Source organism: Salvia splendens, chromosome 19, assembly GCF_004379255.2.
Source record: "Salvia splendens isolate huo1 chromosome 19, SspV2, whole genome shotgun sequence".
NCBI lineage: Eukaryota > Viridiplantae > Streptophyta > Magnoliopsida > Lamiales > Lamiaceae > Salvia > Salvia splendens.
Window position 1 is genome coordinate 21,301,501 of NC_056050.1, and position 20,588 is coordinate 21,322,088.

Sequence of the window (20,588 nt, forward strand, 5' to 3'; positions counted from 1 at the left end):
AGTGTGCGAGTCAATGGGCTAGTAAACCAGTGACCATTTAGACAAATTATTAGGCAATTGGCGATAGTTGCATTTGTTTATTGCATTGTCTTTTTGTGTATGAAAACAAAAATTATATAATCACTGAAAGCTACATCTGCAGCAGTTTTCAATTCTCAACATGATATAATTTAAGAATTCAATAATGGAGAGTTGACAAAGAATGGTGTAACAAATAAGAGTATGGTTTTTATGGTCAAAAAACAGACAGCAATTCCTATTAAAATATACAAAAAGCCCTCATTTGAAAGTAACATCTTGGCTTCTTGTTTCAACAAGATAATGGCATCATCAATCAATCAAAGATGCTTTCTTGAAAATAAATTAAACATATGATTTAGGTGACAGAAAGATCCAAGAGTAAACCAAAGGCATCATCATCACTAATAACTAAATTTGACTTGACATAATCTCTTCAACTCATGATCAAGAATAGCACTGCATCAAACTTACTAAGAGTGAAGCAAAGTATTGATAAATTTGGAGAAAAGATCCATCTAAAATGGTTCATCTGAGACAGCTGATTGCTGTCCTGTCCTTGGTGATATGTGTGGAAGCTCAAAACACAACCAACGAGCGCGATATAAGCGACGTAAATCCACTCCGTCCGAGCATGCCAGTTGTGCTAGTAGTCCTATCCATCATGTTCTGCCTCACTTTCCTCATTCTGGCATATGCCAAGTTCTGCCACAGAATCAGATCCGAGCCGTCTGATCTGATACAGGGCCCTAACGGGGCGGTTGGATCAAGAGCCCGGTTCTCAGGTGTAGACAAAACCATCATAGAGTCACTCCCATTCTTCAGGTTCTCCTCACTCAGAGGCTCGAAAGAAGGCTTAGAATGTGCCGTGTGCCTCTCAAGATTTGAAGACACGGAGCTCCTTCGTCTCCTGCCTAAATGCCGGCACGCCTTCCACATGAGCTGCATCGACATATGGCTGGAGAATCACTCCAGCTGCCCCCTCTGCAGGAACAAGTTCGATGCAGGAGACATCAAGAGCTTGAGATACAGCAGCAGCTTCAGATGCCCGAGCAGCTCGAGGGAGGAGCCTAATCTTGAGTTCTTCATACAAAGAGAGCAAAGTCAAGGGAGGTCAATGAGGTTCAACCTTGCCCACACACTACAGAAGTTAGCTAGAGGGAGGAGAGACGATCCATTGATTCAAGAATTCAAGAATCAGAGCGATGGAACGCAGAATCTGCACAATGTCAAGCATAGGATCATTGTATCAGATGTCATACACAAGAGCAGGTGGAGCGATGTCAACTCCTCGGACCTGATGTCTCTCAGCTCCGAGATGCTGAGTGTCATGGAGGGAAAAGGGCTGTCCATGAGTGGGAGATTCAACAACGAGGATGCAGCCAAAGAGCATATCTCGAAGATCAAGGAGGATATGGAGAGGAAGAGGCTGTTTGAGTCCAAGATTGTTACAAGAGCTGAAATTACTAGCTCTGGTGAAACCTCTGGATATCCCAATATTGATTTGGACTCTGCCGTGATGTCTAACTCATTGGATCCGTCCCAGAAAAGATCGATGTCTGAAATCACAAACGTGTCGAGGTTCACAGAATTGAACTCAAGTAGCAACAGAATCAGTGGATTCTCAACTTCAGTGAATTCAGAAAGAGATGACAAAGTTAGAAGGCTTTGGTTGCCTATTGCTAGGAGAACCATTCAGTGGTTTTCCGGTCAAGAAATGAGCTCGGATGCCAGACAACCTACGGTGGATGTCTGAGTTCATCCTGCATCTTTTATTCACTTTTGTTAACACCAAATAGATCATAGTTGGCACAAAAACTGTATCTAGAAGTTCATGACACTTTTTCGATGTTATATATACTTGCATTCGACTACATAAAAGCTCGGTTATCTCAATCTACACAAACTGCATCACTTATACAACAACTAAAAGCAAACTGTTTTCTGTCAAAAACAGAAAAACTAGTACAAATGATAGCCATGATCTGAGCTGTCTACATCTGAATTAGTACTACTATCATGATTCCTTCTCATCATCCTCAGCTCATCAACACGGCTAACGCTGCTATGCGGGCTTTCCTCCTTAATCCTCTTGAGCTTCGCCTTCCTCCATTTATACTTATTGTACCAATGTCTGACCAGCAGCCAAGCAAGCCCGGAGAACACCACAGACGAGCACCCACCTCCGAACACCAGCAGCTCCACCGAAACCCAACGAGCCATATAGCAGCTATGTAGGCTGCTGTCATGAACAACGTGGACAGCCACATCACCTTGTGCGTGGCGCTCATGAGCTTCATCATCGTCCTCCTCGTGATGGGGATGATGCTCACCAGCAGGTTCACCACGCCCACGGACAGAAACAACGCAGCTATGTTGCAGACCATGAACACCTTGAAAGCAGCCCTGTCCCCCCTCAGAGCCTTCCCATTGTCTTGGCTGAATCCGCCAGGGGGGTTGATCCCCGCAGCAAATGTCACGGTTGCAATCAAGACTGCAACGATGGTCACAGTCTTTCTCGCGTTCCTCAGCCCCTCGTTCTGCAGCTCCAGCTTACTAGCTCTGTGGCGATTCTTGCAGCGATGGCGTTGGTTCTGTGGAGTTGTATTAGGCCAAGGCAGTGACTTCCTATGGCTAACCTCACTGAACCTTCTAGAACTCGACTCGACTAACTGCTGGATGTCTCTCATCATAGGAGAGAGCTGATCACACCTCTTCGCTCCCGCCTCAACCAATGCAGGCACGATAGCCAGAACACCCGAGTTACTTGCATCCGATTCGACCACATCCAGAGCTGTGTATCCCTTCCCATTCAAGCAATTCACCTCGATCCCGATTTTAAGCAGATATATTACCATCTAAAAGCCATAAAAAGACACAACTTTGAGACAATCCCACAACCACAAATGATAAAAAAAAAAAAAAACATCAAGATTTACTCACCGCAGTTAGTTTCCCAGCAGTAGCCAAGTGCAAGACAGTGTTTCCGTCGTTTTCTTGCATATTAAGAAGCTTAGTCATGTTGAGAGACTCGGTTAAGTACTTGACAACTTCATACTGATTGTTCTTCACAGCCAAGTGCAGGACAGTCTCCCCATTTTTGGTGGTGGCCTCGAAGAGCTCGAGGCTGAGAGAGAGGATCTCGTCTATTATGTTAATCCGGCCCTTGATAGCAGCGCAATGGAGAGGGGTACGCCCCTCTCCGTCTTGGATCAAGCAGAGATCAGAGTCCAGCTTCACAAGCTCCCTTGTTATCTCAAGATTGCCCTTGCTGCAGGCTAGGTGCAGAGGAGTCCATCCTTGGGGGCTCCTTCTCCATGCCAAATCCGGCTGTCGATTCACAATCTCCTTCACTATCTCTGTACCACCAAACAGCATATCATACCCACCCAATTCATCCAACACAAACAACTTTTTTTCTTCTATTAGTCTCTTTTTTTTTTCTATTAGGACATATAACTAACTTGTTATCCATATCTCACCTATACTTTTTTCAAGAAACAAACCATTCTAGTAAACGTGCCTCGTTTTCCTTTTCGGGTCGTCCCACTTAAGTGAATCACTTTTTTACATACAAAAAAATTTCAAATTCAAATGTGCCTCGTTTGAGGAACGATTTGTTGAATTTCCCACATCGGAAGAATGAAGGAAGTTGAAAGCAGTATATAAGTGTTGTTTAACCCCAATTCGTTTGAGTCCTTTTAAAAGTGACCCAAAAACAAATACTATGTGCCAACTTAGCCCAAAGCAGACAGTATCAAACATAATGTGCAGTCGATGATCTAACCATAAAACGAGCAACTTATAATGGACCTGTATAACCAGAAGAAGCAGCAACATGAAGGGAAGTGAGCTCCATATCCAACTCCAGCATGAGCAGGGCAGGGAAGCTCTCGGCGAGATGCTTCGCGGCGAGAAGGCAGCCGCGCTGGCAGGCGGCGAAGAAGACGCTCTCGTTTCTTGAATTGAGCTTGTAGGCCAGCCACGGATCGGTGTCCAGCAGCAGCTTCACGATCTCGAGGTGGCCTTGTCTGGACGCCTGGTGCAGCGGCGTCTCCAGCTCCGCGTTCTCAGCCGCGGCCATCTCCGGCCACGCGGCCACTACCTCGGCCGCGTAGTCCACGTGGCCGAGCATGGCCGCGAGGTGGAGAATGGTGTTGCTTTGGGACCCTAAAGAGGATTGCTTCATCAGGTTCTGGTCGAGATGGATCAGTTTTCGGAGAGCCTGGACGTCGCCGCGCGTCACGGATTCTCGGAGGCGGCGGTCCATGGCGGAGCTATGGCTCGTGGCTGTGGATGTGTGGAAGTATTTATATTGTTCGATTAATGCATGGTTTTTTCCACAAGGGGAAATGACTAGGAGGGTTCGGAGACATGTCGCAAACTGCAACCTTTTTGGAGTTTGTTGGTGTTTTAATTTGATAAAAAGAAGACTTTATGAGACAACGTATTATAATTTGATTAAATGAAGTTGGATGTCTTCGTATTATGTATAACATGGTGTGAAGATATGTGGAATAACTACCATACTTAACTCAGAGGGTGTTCGATTTGCAAGATTGTACCCGAGATTAAATTTATAGTGCGTTTGGTTCATGAGATTCAACCTCACAACTCAATCCTAGATAGATAATCATGGAATAATTAGTCATAGTTAACCCCCTATGACTAAAATAATCTCACAAAGCCTGCTCGAAATAATGTTGTCATTCATGCAGATGTAGAAATTGAATAGAGTGTAAATGTAATTGATGTGTTACTATGGTACAAAAGTTAAGTTAGGCTCGATCCAAGCGCATGTCGTCTGGTGACCGGTGGTGGCATGCATTGGACTTCACAACCCGTCACTTGCTGACATAATTATTGATAAAATTTCTTAAATAGGAGTAGTACTTTCTTAAGAAATTTTAATTCCCTATCTTTTATTCACTTTGAGTCAATTTGGAAAAAGCGAACATATAACGATTATTTACTCAGAACGTAGATCGTTCTACACCATTTCATTTCATAAAATTTAAACTTTTGTCACTCGTATAACCCAATTAAACTGTATTGACTGGGCACCATTCCAACATTTTTTACATGCATGTGTTTGACCGATTATACATATATATGTGCTTTGTTACAAATTAAATGAATAAAATAACAAATTAGCTTTGATTTTTATAAATTTTATAAAATTAAAAATTTCAATAATATTTTTTTAATATATTAAAACTTTACTATATATATAAAATAAAATAAACCATGTAAAACATGATTTAAATGAGGAAAATGCTCACATAAAAGTTTACATAAGACATATAGCGTATCATTTCCTTAAAATTATACGTTTATATTTGATAATCGAATTTAATATACTATCTATGTCATCAGAGCAGTGTTTGGCATGTACTAGCACAAGTTTCATGGGACTATACATTATAATTAGTTTACGGCTGCCTAATTTTAACTGTGGGCTTTCTTTTTATTTTTCTTTTAATAAACTGAAATATCTCCTTTTCAAAAATATAACATTATAATAATATATACGTGCTGTGTTATGGTTATAACTTATAAGATGGCTAGGTGGGCATATTTTATACTCCCTCACTCCCATAAAAGTATGTGCATTTCTTATTTTCGTCAATCCCAAAAACATATCGGCATTTTTATTTATGAAAGTTGTTTCGAACTCATTACTCATATATATCACCATTACAACTCATTAAACACTAAAAATAATATCAATTTCACTATCCACTAACTTTAACTACTCTTCTCTTCGTCTTTCTTACTTTATCAATTGTATATTAATTTCCGTGTTATTTTAGTTGCCCATATTTTTATGAGAAAGATGGAGTAGGTTATATATGTCAGTTGCTAATAATTAACTTTCGTACTAAAATAATTCCCACCTTGTAGTAATTAAGAGTTTTGAATTTCTTAGCATGCATGTTTAAGCTGATTATCATTAATCTTTAATTTAATTCATCTTGAAGTATACACTGTATGAACTAGTATATTTAATTATATACTTGCATATATGTTCCTCCAAGCCTGAGTAAGCAATTCAAAAATGAACTTAAGTAAAATTATATAATCAATCAAAGTTGATAATTGTTACTATATATAAAACTAAAAATTATCATAATTCATAAATTTTTAGTTCTCAGCCTGAATAACAATCCATTTCACGCTAGTTACCACAAGGAAAAATGAAATAATTTATAGTATGAATCTAACCAAAAAGTCCGATTCCGATACATGAAATAAAGAAGAGAAAACTGTGATATTTGCTTTAATAGAAATAAGTTGAATATTGATGGCAAAGTCGGCAAAGATCTAAGTCAAACATGGTTATTAATAATTATATAAGTTCCATTTAAGTCAGATATTCTTCTTTCTTTCTTTCTTCTTCCTCTTCTTGCTTTTGTGATCAATCATTTCTGTAATTTCCACCAAATTTCCTCAAGATTATTTTTAGATTTAGTGGAATTTGTGAGTTGAAGTCTTTATCTTCTACGGTGATGTTCGGTTTTCAAGATAAAATAATACCAAGATAAAATCTAGGATTGAGTTGTGAGATTATTTTAGTCATAGGGGTTCCCTATGACTAATTATCCCATGATTATCCATCTAGAATTGAATTGTAGGATTGAATCTCATGAACCAAACACACTACAAATTTAATCTCGGATATAATCTTGCAAACCGAACGCCCCCTACATATACTAATATACACCTCTAGTGTGTGGATCGTGGACTTTATTCGGTTGACATTCAATCAATCATATACAACTACTTATTAATGAATAATGGAGTCTATTAGCTATAAGATATATCTGACGATTTTCATGCTTTTCTAAATCATGTTTAGCCTAAAGAATTTTAAGTGGGCTCATAATTGAAAAATCGTGAATTTAAATACACGACTCTTTTTACAGGTAATACTGGTGTGGCTATTGCGATGAAAACAAAGTTTACCAAAAATAGTTATCTCAACTGAAAAGAAAAAAAAAAGACATTCCAAAATGGCATAAAACTGGAAAATTGACCTCTTCTAATTTTACTGTTTCATACTCCCTCCGTATTCAAAAAAAAATAAAAACATTTGAAATAACACAAGTTTTAAGGCACAATTGGTAAAGTAAGACAGAAGAAAAGAAAAATGAGTAAAGTAAAAAAGAGAAAAAGAAAAAATAATGAAAGTAGAGTTAGTGGATTGTGGGGTCCATGTTCTAAAATAGAAAAATTCTAAAGTTTCTATTTTTAAGGAACGTCCCAAAATGAAAATAGTTGCTATTTTTAAAAAACGGAAGGAGTAATACCGTATATTTGCGTAATGATCCATGTAATTATTTTTCATTTTCCTAATTACACTATATACTCTCTTAGTTCAAATGTCCTACTTTGATTCGATATGAAATTGAAACATAAAAGAAACTGAGTAAAAAAATGATATTAAAATATTAAAAGTGTGACTTTTATAATAAATAATAGTAAAGAAAGAGCTTGTCTAATATGAGATTTATTTAAAAATAATAATGTTGTGACAAAATAGAGTAAATATGTAATTGACAAACGAAAGAACGTAAAGAGACATAGAATTTACGTGGTTCGCCAATTGGCTACGTCCACGGGCAAAAACGGAGAACAAATTGTATTATGACTGCTGTTACAGATTTAAGATTACGATCATAGAATTATGTGCTCTACTCACATATAAATAGGCTCACACGAGATGCTATCCTAATTAGGAAAATAAGTCTATCCCAATTAGGAAACATAATCCTATCCTAATTAGGAGACAAATTCAAGGCATACTAACAAATCTCCACCTTGACTTGAATCCTCCTTCCAAATGCATCATCATAATACCAAACAGACAAACTTCTTCATCTTTGCCCCAAATTTGCCCTCCAGGGGCAACTAACAGCTCATGACATCAATATTACGCAAATCCAGCAAAATTTTGTTCAAATTTTCCAGATGATCCGAAGGGGCATACCTTCCTAATTGCGTAATCGAAACAAACGTAGCTTCAGGAGCAACTTGTTGGTTAGAGACTTCGTCATATAAAGACTCTCCAACTTCGTCCAAAGGGCAGCAGCAGTCTCCTGCTCAACAACTTCGATGATAACATCTTCAGACAGGCACAACAAACTGGTATCAGAGTCCGATTACTAACAAATAATAATAAAAATAAAAATGAAATGAGATATTTAAAGAGGAATTGAAGGAGTTAAATTAAACCAGATATAGTTGTATTCGGACTCCGGACTCCGGACTCCGGACTCTTCAAGAGCTAAGATATATACTCCATATGTGAAAATATCCCTTAAAATTTTCTAGGTCTTTGTAACAACGAGGAAAATGAAAGGAAAATCCATGAGCTAGCTAGAAGACAGAAAATAGAAAAATCCAGGTAATAATAACTCAATAAAGATATAGTGTGAAAGCTATGACAACTCAAATTAGTTGATGTAATTAATGCACAATAATGTTCTAGAAATCATACCTTTCTTCTCTAACTTTGTTCACATAAGAAATATTTCAACCGTTTCATTGAAAATGATTCATTTTCATTTTAATTTGTCCCACTCAAGATGATCCATTACAAAAAATAGAAACACTTTTTATCTCTACTTTATTCTCTCTCGCTTAATTTACTCTATCCAATCAACATACAAAATAAAGCTACATAAAATCATGTTACGCCCAAGAAAAGGGTCATCTTCCTTGGGATGGAGGGAGTATTCTATTATATTCTTTCGATGTCCATTCTAAGTGAACTATTTTTCTTTTTGGAATGACTCATTCTAAATGATACTCCCTCTGTCCCTGAAAGTTTGTCGCATTTATCCATTTCCGTACGTCCCACAAAATTTGTCTCATTTCAGTTTTTACCAATTTTTGTCATGGACCTCATATTCCACTAACTCATTCATATTCACATTTTATTATAAAATTAATATATAAAAGTAAGACTCACATTCCACTAACTTTTTCAACTCACTTTTCATTACATTTTTAAAAATTCGTGCCCGGTCAAAGGTGAGACTAAATTTAAGGGACAGAGGGAGTATATTTCTAAAAATAAAAACATCACTCTCTCTACTTTTTTTCCTATCTCTTACTTTATTCTCTCCACTTAACCCGCAAAACAACAAAAAATAAATTCTTGTGTCGGAATAGAAATGCTCCACTTAAAGTGTGATGGATGGATTAATATTTTTTATGTTTATATCCTGTAATTTGATTTTACCGTATTCACCAAATATATTGCGGTGACGAATTTTTAGTTTAGATGTCGCGCACTTAAACTTTTTACAAATATTTTTCCATCCAGAGATTAGGGGTGAGCATTCGGGTTTCGATTCGATTTTTTGCCAAAACCGAATCAAACTGAAAAACTGAATTTAGTTCAAAATTCAAATCGAATCGAACCCGAAAAACCGAAACCAAACTTAAAAAAACCGAACAAAACCAAAAAAACCCGAAAAAAATATTAATATATATATATATGTAATTTAATTATTTTATATATACTAATATAGAGTTGTGATCATATAATAACCCTCAAATCACGTAATAACCCTATAACCAAATCTGGACCACACATATTTTCTAATCTTGTGGTTCAGATTCAAACTTAGATTTACTTCATAAAAAAAGCGCGGGGGTAAATATGTCATTTCCCTCATTTAATTTCTGAATTTCGCCAAATATCACGTAAAATGATAAAATGATATATGTTAGGTTTATTGCATAGAATGATAGTTTTGCCGGATAGAATGATACTCTGAGTTGATAAAATGATAATATGTCATTTCCCTCATTTAATTTCTGAATTTCGCCAAATATCACGTAAAATGATAAAATGATATATGTTAAGTTTATTGCATAGAATGATAGTTTTGCCGTATAGAATGATACTCTGAGTTGATAAAATGATACTTTTGACTGACTGATAAAATGATAAAATGATAGGTTTATTGCATAGAATGATAGTTTTGCCGGATAGAATGATACTCTGAGTTGATAAAATGATACTTTTGACCGACTGATAAAATGATATATGTTAGGTTTATTGCATAGAATGATAGTTTTTCCGGATAGAATGATACTTTCAGCCGATAGAATGATATTTTTGCCGGGTAGAATGATACTTTCAGCCGATAGAATGATAGGTATTTTTGGTGTATAAAATGATACTTTTACCTGATAAAATGATAATCTAAGCGGATAAAATGACAGTAACCTTATAAAAATGATACTCTGAGTTGATAAAATGATACGTTTACTGCTTTATGATAAAATGATAGGTTTATTGCATAGAATGATAGTTTTGCCGGATAGAATGATACTTTAATTTGACTGACTAATAAAATGATAAAATGATAAAATGATATATGTTAGGTTTATTGCATAGAATGATAGTTTTTCCGGATAGAATGATACTCTGAGTTGATAAAATGATACTTTTAGCTTATAAATGTTAGGTTTACTGCATAAAATGATAGTTTTGCCGGATAGAATGATACTTTCAGCCGATAGAATGATAGTTTTGCCGGGTAGAATGATACTTTCAACCGATAGAATGATAAGTATTTTTGGTGTATAAAATGACATTTTTGTTTAATAAAATGATACTTTTACAGTTTTACCTGATAAAATGATAATCTAAGCGGATAAAATGACAGTAACCTTATAAAAATGATACTCTGAGTTGATAAAATGATAAGTTTACTGCTTTGTGACAAAATGATAGGTTTATTTCATAGAATGATAGTTTTGCCGGATAGAATGATACTCTGAGTTGATAAAATGATACTTTTGACTGACTGATAAAATGATAAACTGATAAAATGATATATGTTAGGTTTATTGCATAGAATGATAGTTTTGCCGGATAGAATGATACTCTGAGCCCAATTAATTCAAGTTTACTCACTCATGCGAGTGTTCAGCCCTTGGACTATAGTGGCCCAATAGTAGAGTTTCTGCAGTGTCCCAACCAATTTTGAAATAGTGTGCTTATATCAGCTATCAAGTCATCCATTTCATTTTAATTATTTTTGGCAAATAAATAACATCTTCCACTAATTCACTCTACTCATATTTTTAATATAAAATTAATATATATAAGTAAGATTCACATTGCACTAATTTTTTCTATCACTACCTTTCATAAATTCAAAACAATTGCTTAATTAAAACTCGAGCCGGTAAAATATCGAACAATTAGTGGTGAATGGATGAAGTATTTCTTAATTATTAGTTTTGTCGGATAGAATGATACTCTGAGTTGATAAAATGATACTTTTGACTGACTGATAAAATGATATATGTTAGGTTTATTGCATAGAATGATAGTCTTGCCGAATAGAATGATACTCTGAGCCCAATTAATTCATGTTTACTCACTCATGCGAGTGTTCAGTAAAATGGGTAAAATGACAGTAACCTTATAAAAATGATACTCTGAGTTGATAAAATGATACGTTTACTGCTTTGTGACAAAATGATAGGTTTATTTCATAGAATGATAGTTTTGCCGGATAGAATGATACTCTGAGTTGATAAAATGATACTTTTGACTGACTGATAAAATGATAAAATGAGCGAAATTCAGAAATTAATGAGCGAAATTTGGATACGTAAATTTTATCATGAGCGAAATGACATATTTACCCCCGCGCTTTTTTTTATGAAGTAAATCTAAGTTTGAATCTAGACCACGTGATTTTAAAAATGTGTGGTCCAGATTTAGTTATAGGGTTATTACGGAAATTGGGGTTATCATTATAATGCACCCCTACTAATATATATATATATATATATATATATATATATATATTAAAAGGTTTGTATTAAAATGACAACACCTCTTAAAGTAACACAATACCAACATTCCTAGCCAATCATTTGTACACATGGACGAATAATCAGTTGTCATGTGGCAATCATAAAAAATGCTCAAGGGTAAATTTTCTCGGCCTGCAATATCCAATACGCTAGACTCCAATTTTTTCCCATCTGCAATATCCAATACGCTAGATTGCAATCTATAGATATTGTAGTGTAGCGTTTATAATATTACAGGATACGTGATGTCACAGTGTCACTTTAAGAGGTGTTGTCATTTTAACGCACCCCTATAGTAGAATATATTAAAAGAATATAAATATATATATATATATATTTATATATATATAGGGGAGCGTTATTCTCCTTTTCACATCTTAGATCCTTTTTCCTTCTTAATATTACGCGTTAGATCTAAGGCATCAACGGATCAGATTCATTATATAAAACTGGTTCCGTGTTGCATTATAGAAGGTGGTTGTATGCATTACAGGGTTATTATTGACATTTGACGGAAAAGTAACTGCCACATTTTGGTATCTGCGAATAATGCACCACATGGTCACGAGTAATGAATATAATTGACTATATAATGCACAATATGTGAACTGCAATGCATACGAATAAGATGTACCATGTTATGATATTTGGACACACGTTTCTTGTTTCCCCTAAGGGTTTAATAAGCATAGTGGCTAGGGTATAGTACGTAGACACGTATGTAATCTTCACATGGTAACGAGTAATGGATATAATGGACTATATAATGCACAATTTGTGAACTGCAATGCATACGAACAAGATGTGCTGTGTTATGATGTTTGACACACGTTTCTTGTTTCCCCTAAGGGTTTAATAAGCTTAGGGGCTAGGGTATAGTACGTACGCATTAATAACAAATTATAAAACGATACGAATAATTCATCAAATTGTCACGAGTAATGGATGTTATTAACTATATAATGCACAATATGTGAACTGCAATGCATACGAATAAGATGTACCATGTTATGATGTTTGACACACGTTTCTTGTTTCCCCTAAGGGTTTAATAAGCTTAGGGGCTAGGGTATAGTACGTAGACATTACTAACAAATTGTTGTTATTGGAATATACGTATGTGCATTATTTGGTTTAGGTAGTGCATTATGTAGCTGTTAATTGTCATTATCTCAGTATATTATGCATTATTAGAGGTATTGTGTATATGGGTTAATCAACGGATTGAAGATTACATACGTGCATTTAGTAATGTCTACGTACTATACCCTAGCCCCTAAGCTTATTAAACCCTTAGGGGAAACAAGAAACGTGTGTCAAACATCATAACATGGTACATCTTATTCGTATGCATTGCAGTTCACATATTGTGCATTATATAGTTAATAACATCCATTACTCGTGACAATTTGGTGAATTATTCGTATCGTTTTATAATTTGTTATTAATGCGTACGTACTATACCCTAGCCCCTAAGCTTATTAAACCCTTAGGGGAAACAAGAAACGTGTGTCAAACATCATAACACAGCACATCTTATTCGTATGCATTGCAGTTCACAAATTGTGCATTATATAGTCAATTATATCCATTACTCGTTACCATGTGAAGATTACATACATGTCTACGTACTATACCCTAGCCCCTAAGCTTATTAAACCCTTAGGGGAAACAAGAAACGTGTGTCAAACATCATAACACAACACATCTTGTTCGTATGCATTGCAGTTCACATATTGTGCATTATATAGGCAATTATATGCATTACTCGTGACCATGTGGTGCATTATTCGTAGCGGTTTCCAGCCATTATTAGATTACTATTGTACCCTCATAATGCACAAAATAGGACAAATAATGCAATACGGGATTAATTACCCAATGTTGATCTTGACCGTCCATTTCTCTAATCTAATGGCTGATATTAAGAAGGAAAAAGGAGAAAATATAGGAAAAGGAAATGAATACATCCCTATATATATATATATATATATATATATATATATATATAAATTCAGTTTTTCGGTTTTTTTTTCGCCCGAAACGAAGCGAATCGAAAAATCAAAATTTTTGTATTTTCAAAATCGAACTGAATCGAAAAACCGAAAAAACCGAACCGAATTTCAAAATTTTGGTTTGGTTCGGATTGAATATTCGGTTTTCGGTTCATCCCTACCAGAGATAATATGCGCACACATGTATTAGGAATTTAGGATTTTGACCTATAAATTTTTTGTAATTAAATTTAATTCAAATTGAAAATTTTTTTAATTGGAATACGTAACAAATATATGAAATACGAAATGGATAAAAAGTTAAAAATGGGACAGTGAAAAATGTACTACTAATAATTAAGAAATACTTCATCCATTCACCACTAATTGTTCGATATTTTACCGGCTCGAGTTTTAATTAAGCAATTGTTTTGAATTTATGAAAGGTAGTGATAGAAAAAATTAGTGGAATGTGAATCTTACTTATATATATTAATTTTATATTAAAAATATGAGTAGAGTGAATTAGTGGAATATGTTATTTATTTGCCAAAAATAATCAAAATGAAATGGATGACTTGATAGCTGATATTAGCACACTATTTCAAAATTGGTTGGGCCACTGCAGAAACTCTACTATTGGGCCACTATAGTCCAAGGGCTGAACACTCGCATGAGTGAGTAAACTTGAATTAATTGGGCTTATTGACATGGTATTAATCTGATTTACGAAAAATAGCACTCAATCCTTTTGATAACAAATGCCCTGTTTTAAGAAATTATTTGATTTTATAAAATTTAAATAATTAAAATATAGAATGTGAGTTATATATTTTTTATTTTTATAACATTCACTTTATAAAAAAACATGCAAGTTAAAATGAATAAATGATTAATTGATGGACGGATGAAGTAAGAAAGACAAAAGTAAATAGGAAATGGGTTATACGAGTAGTTAAGGTCTTATATAGTTATATAGTGAGCCTATGAATCTTTTTTAATTATATAAACTTGTTTAATTTATTTGTACAATCTTCGTATAAGTTCTGAACTAAAAAGTGAATACTTGGAATCGGATTATATATAGAGGCGACAATATTTTTGTTTTATTAGTTTAGTATACATATTCGATAATTTTATATATATGGAAGTCATCATGCGGTGTTGTCAGTTGTCACTAAGTAGGTAGTTAAATATTAGTAGTATTATCATACAAAAAAAAACATTTCTATCGGGGGATAGGGGTGCGTTAGGGTGACACCACTTTTAAAGTGACAACGTGACAACAAATAACATGCAATCTGTAATACATATACAAGCAATATGTGATACATAGACAATCAATTCGGCATATAGTTCAAAGTAATATGAGATACGAAATCAAAGCACTATGGTGACACCATAGTTAAAATGACAATCTAGGCAAGCAATTTGCGATACATAGGCAAGCAACTCGGCATATGGTTTTAAGGAATCTGCGATACAAAATCAAAGATAATTAAGCAATCTACGATACATAGGCAATCAAGTCTGTCACGTGGCAGGCTAAGGTTGAATATGTTCCTAAATCTAATGGTTGTCATTGGTGGTATAGTGTCATCTTAAATGACGTTGTCATTTGAACACTAAGGCTAGGGGGATATATTAATATATATCGGTGGCGTTCGGTTGCCATGACTAATATCATGAGACTATCCATCTAGGATTAAGTTGTGGGATTATTTTAGTTGGAGGGGGAGGCTATGACTAATTATCATGAGACTATCCATCTAGGATTAAGTTGAAGGGTTCAATCTTATGAAACAAACATGATACATATTTAATCATGAGATTTAATCTTACCAACCGAACACCCATATATTGTCCAATTGTTTTAAACGTGGTTTCAAAATCTGGATCAAGATGTTTTCGTGACACGACCTAAAAATGTGGTCCAAGACGTTGATAAAGTTAGTTCGTACCTTAATCTCAAATACTACTCCTAGTAATTAAAAAAATAGTGTTATTAAAAGTAGAGAATAGGTGAATATAAAATTGAAGAATCAAACAACATTGACAGTTGCAGGCTACGTGAATCAGCATTTACCAAAATATGCACTGCGCCACTACCTACCACAGCTGATACATCTTCAATGCCAATTAAATTCGAAATCAACCCATACCAAATTCTATATCCAACTTCTTCAATTCACAACTCTCATATCAATATGCTACCTATGCTTTTACAATATTAAAATACGCCTAATCCTACTTCTTGTCCCCGGCCATTTATAAGCCTACTTTCTCCAAAATGTCTCAATTTATATTTTTCTTTTACAAAACTATTTACTTTACTTTCGCAAAAAGTTTGATTTATGTCTCACGTCATATATTCTGATTACAAAAACAGAATAATGAATCAGCTTGTCAGATTATTAGGTGAATTATATAATCAACACATATAAATTCCAAACACCCCAAAACACTCCCACTTCCCCAAGAGCCATGGACCGCTATACCTTCTACGACGACGGCGACACCGTGAAACCCCACCAATCCCCGCCCCGCGCCTCCTTCAAATCCCTCCCCCAGCTCTACGACCACCACCACGACTACCTCCTCTACAGCCCGCCCCGATCCTCCTCCGCCGCAGCCAGCCCCAATTTCTACTCCCTCCTCCCTCCCCCCAGCCCTGACTCCCCATGGAGCCTCTCCCCCCACCAAACCCCCTCCCCCGCCCTCCTCTACCACTGCATCGCTTCCCTCCACCGCCAAGAATGCACCATCTTCTCCATCGCCGTCTCCAACGGCCTCGTCTTCACCGGCTCTGAGAGCTCCCGCGTCCGCGCCTGGCTCCAGCCTCACTGCACCGAGCACGGACACTTCAGGGCTTCCGCTGCCGCGGGCGAGGTACGCTCCATCCTCGCCCACGGCAACACCCTCTTCACCTCCCATGCGGACCGCAAGGTCCGCGCCTGGACATTCTCCACCGCGGCGGCGGAGAATTTCCACGCGAAAAAATTCGCCACATTCCCAAAACCAAAATCCCTCTTTTCATTCTCGAGAAACCCTAATTTCAAGCACAGGGACAACATTTCATGCATGGCATACAACCACGCGGAGGGGATCCTCTACACCGCGTCGTGGGACCGCACCGTGAAGGCGTGGCGCGTGTCCGACGCGCGGTGCGTGGACTCCTTCACTGCCCACGAGGACCAGGTGAACGCGGTCGTGGTCAACGAGGACGACGGATGCGTGTTCACCTGCTCCTCCGACGGCGCCGTGAAGCTCTGGCGCCGCGTGTACGGCCAGAGCTCGCACACGCTGACGATGACGCTCCGGTTCCAGCTGTCCCCCGTGAACGCGCTGGCGCTGAGCGCGTCGTCGTCGTCGTGCTTCCTCTACTCCGGAAGCTCCGACGGCGTGATCAATTTCTGGGAGAAGGAGAGGAGCTCCGGGAGATTCAACCACGGCGGATTTCTGCAGGGGCACAGATTCGCGGTGCTGTGTTTGGCGGCGATTGAGAAGCTAATCTTCAGCGGATCGGAGGATACGACGATTAGGATATGGAGGAGGGAGGAGGGGAGCTGTTTCCATGAGTGCCTGGCGGTGCTCGACGCGCATCGGGGGCCGGTGAAGTGCCTCGCGGCGGCGCTGGAGGTGGAGAAGGTGGTGGTGAAGGGGTTTCTGCTGTATAGCGCAGGATTGGACCAGACGTTTAAGGTGTGGAGGATTAAGGTGATGCCGGAGGAGGTGGAGGCTTCGCAGAGGCGGCCGCCGCCGGTGGATACGGCGGCGAAGGGAGGGGAGTATAAGGCGAGTCCGGTTTTGAGCCCTTCGTGGGTGGAAAAGAAACTTGGTACTGATCCGTTTCACTGATTTTTTTAGATATTTTAGTCATCAAAGCTCTTTGATTTATTTGATTATTTTGTATAATATTTGTAATGCCCCATTTTTTGAACCCTAATTTTATGAACCTTAAAATTTTTACATTTAATGCTTTTAATGTCGTGAAGTCCGTAGATTTATTGGCGAGTGAATTTTGGTTTTGAAATGCTTGATACCTATTTTGATTTGGAGTTTTGACTATGCGTTGACCGAGTCAATTTCATTTATTACATGACATGGCTTTTTGTACAATGGGTACTTGGTGAATTTATTTATTTTATGAGCTCGAAATTGTGATGGTGAAATCACAAGTTAAATATTTTAATAATTCATTTATTTGAAGAATATTTATTGGACCCAATTCTATGTCGGATCCGATAAATTAAATAAACAATACAAAATCTAATCTTGTTAAAAATAAAGTGTGACTACACAATTTAAATAAAATACAAGGATTGAACCCCAAATCAATTTTAATTAAATCCCATTTTCCTTGTCTTGGTTGCCAAAACTTTCCTTGATCACAATTTTCTTTGAAAAATATATTCTGCAGAGATCCCTCTTCTCTCTCTTACGCGCGTTATTCCTCCAATATTGAATCTGCTCCAAAAATAAACCCCCAATCACTTTTATTTCTACCCTATTCTGCTCTTCCAGCCGTCTCCTACACATTCACTCCTTTTCCAATTCACAAACCAAGAGCAAAGAGTTGAGGCAAAGATCCTTCATCGTCCATTGCTTTCCACTCTGTTATGATCGGAGCAATACCAAAACGCAATGTAAAGAACACAAAGAAGGTTTTACGTGGTTCGGTTTTGGCAAACCTACGTCCACGGGCAAGAATGGATTTCTCTCTTTATTGATGTATGCTAGAAAGAAGATTACAACTCAAGAACAACTATATCACACTCTTCTATCACTTTTAATCTCACTCTACAACCCGGAGCTAATCAAGTGACAAAGACGGAACTTTTCTTGAATCTAAGCGTGCATGAAGTGTGTGTGAGCTCTTTGATGTTGAGCTTATATATATGCGCTCATCCTTCAGCTCACGCTCCTCTCTTCATAACTGCTATTCAGTTGGTAACTCCCCAACAACTCCAACAGATTAACCATCTCTCTTCTCATCCTCAGCCATCGATCATTGCATGAGCATCCAACTGCTGCCATAAAGTGATGCATGGTTATATACAACAATCTCCACCTTAATTTTGGTTGCTCCTCTCTTCCGTAGCTGCAGAGGACTCAGCTCCACCTGAATCAAAATGCTCAATGACCACAGATTTCTGACTTTCATGGGGCTGCTCTTCATTTTTCAGATAAGGCATGCAGGCTTCATCAAAGATTACATCTCGACTAATGATGACCTTTTGATTCCCCTTCTCAGTGCACCACAACCGGTACCCTTTTACTCACTGCTGGTACCCTATCATCACACACTTTAAAGCCCTCGGATCCAACTTCCCCTGCTTGCAATGAGCATAAGCTCTACAGCGGAAGACCCTCAACTGATTATAGCCTATCTTCTTCCCATACCACCTAGCATTTGGGGTCTCATATCCTATGGCCGAGGAGGGTGAGTTGTTAATAAGTACAGCTGCAGTAGTCGCAGCTTCTCCCCAGAAAACCTTAGGCAAGCCGGATGAAAAGAGCATGCACCTCACCTTTTCCAGCAGAGATCTATTCATTCTCTCTGCCACACCGTTTTGTTGCGGATTGGCTGGCACTGTCCTATGTCTTTGGATGCCATTATCTTTGCAGAATCCCTCAAATTCTGATGACAAGAACTCCTGCCCGTTATCCGTTCTCAAACATTTGAGCATCTTTCCATGCATCAGTTTCATTTCTTGGCACCATACTTTGAATTTCTCAAAGGTTTGAGATGTTTCTTTGAGAATGAATACCCAGACCTTCCTCGAGAAGTCATCTATTATGGACAAGAAATACTTCCCTCCTCCCATGGTAAGTGGCTGTGCAGGCCCCCAGAGATCCGAGTGAGCATAATCCAAGATAGCCTTTGAAGTGTGTTTGCCAGCCTCATATGGGAGTTTCTTACTTTTTCCCAAGATGCAGTACTCACATTTGTGTGCCATCTCTGATTCTTCCGCAGCTATCACACCGCTTTTAACAAGCTGCAATAATCCAGACACTCCAATGTGTCCTAACCTCTGATGCCACAATTCAAGATCAGCCTTCATTGCAACATTGGATGAACCTACAACTGTCTCAGCAAGCAGATAGTACAAACTTTTCCTTCTCTCAGCAGTCATCATCACTACTCCACTCTTAGATATGGTCATGCATCCATTTTCAGAGCTAAACTTATACCCTTTTGACTCAAGCACACCTAAGGATATCAAATTTCTTTTAATATCAGGGATGTACCCGACTTGTGTGATGATTCTAATGGCTCCATCTTCAGTCCTGAGCCGAATGTCCCCAATTCCCTCTATTGAGCAGATGTTGTCATTGCCCAATATCACTGAGCCACTAGCCTCTTCAAGATTCTCAAACCAAACCTTGTTGGAGCAGATATGGAAACTGCAGCCCGAGTCCATGATCCATGATCTCTCAATCCCAGAGTCCATCACATTCATGACATGAGCAATCTCATTCTCCTCAGCCAAGTCTGCCTGATTTTAGTTCAGCTTCTCTTCATTCTGCTTTCTTTTCCATGAGTAACAATCCTTCTTGATATGGCCCGGTTTCTTACAATAATGACAGCTTCTTTTCTCATTTCCAGAGGTGTTTGCTTGCATCTGGAATTGGGGCTTGTTGTTCTGGAAAATCTTTTTCTTCTTTCCCTTATTGTGCACTTTCACACTGAGAGCCTGGCTAGATGAAGCATCTTGGCTCGAA

General features: G+C 37.5%; 2 protein-coding genes and 1 pseudogene across 2 annotated transcripts; 2 read left to right on the forward strand and 1 right to left on the reverse strand.

Annotated features, from left to right (window-relative positions):
• The first annotated feature begins 433 nt into the window (after window positions 1-433).
• LOC121778631 (E3 ubiquitin-protein ligase ATL42-like) lies at window positions 434-1,898 on the forward strand. Its single transcript, XM_042176015.1, has one exon. It carries the CDS (start codon window positions 542-544, stop codon window positions 1,772-1,774), a length of 1,233 nt encoding a protein of 410 aa, XP_042031949.1. The 5' UTR covers window positions 434-541; the 3' UTR covers window positions 1,775-1,898.
• On the reverse strand, window positions 1,890-4,288 carry LOC121778629 (annotated as a pseudogene).
• Window positions 4,289-15,961: 11,673 nt separating this feature from the next.
• LOC121778470 (protein JINGUBANG-like) lies at window positions 15,962-17,869 on the forward strand. Its single transcript, XM_042175826.1, has one exon. The coding sequence runs from the start codon at window positions 16,347-16,349 to the stop codon at window positions 17,718-17,720; it is 1,374 nt and encodes a 457-aa protein (XP_042031760.1). The 5' UTR covers window positions 15,962-16,346; the 3' UTR covers window positions 17,721-17,869.
• Window positions 17,870-20,588: the final 2,719 nt, after the last annotated feature.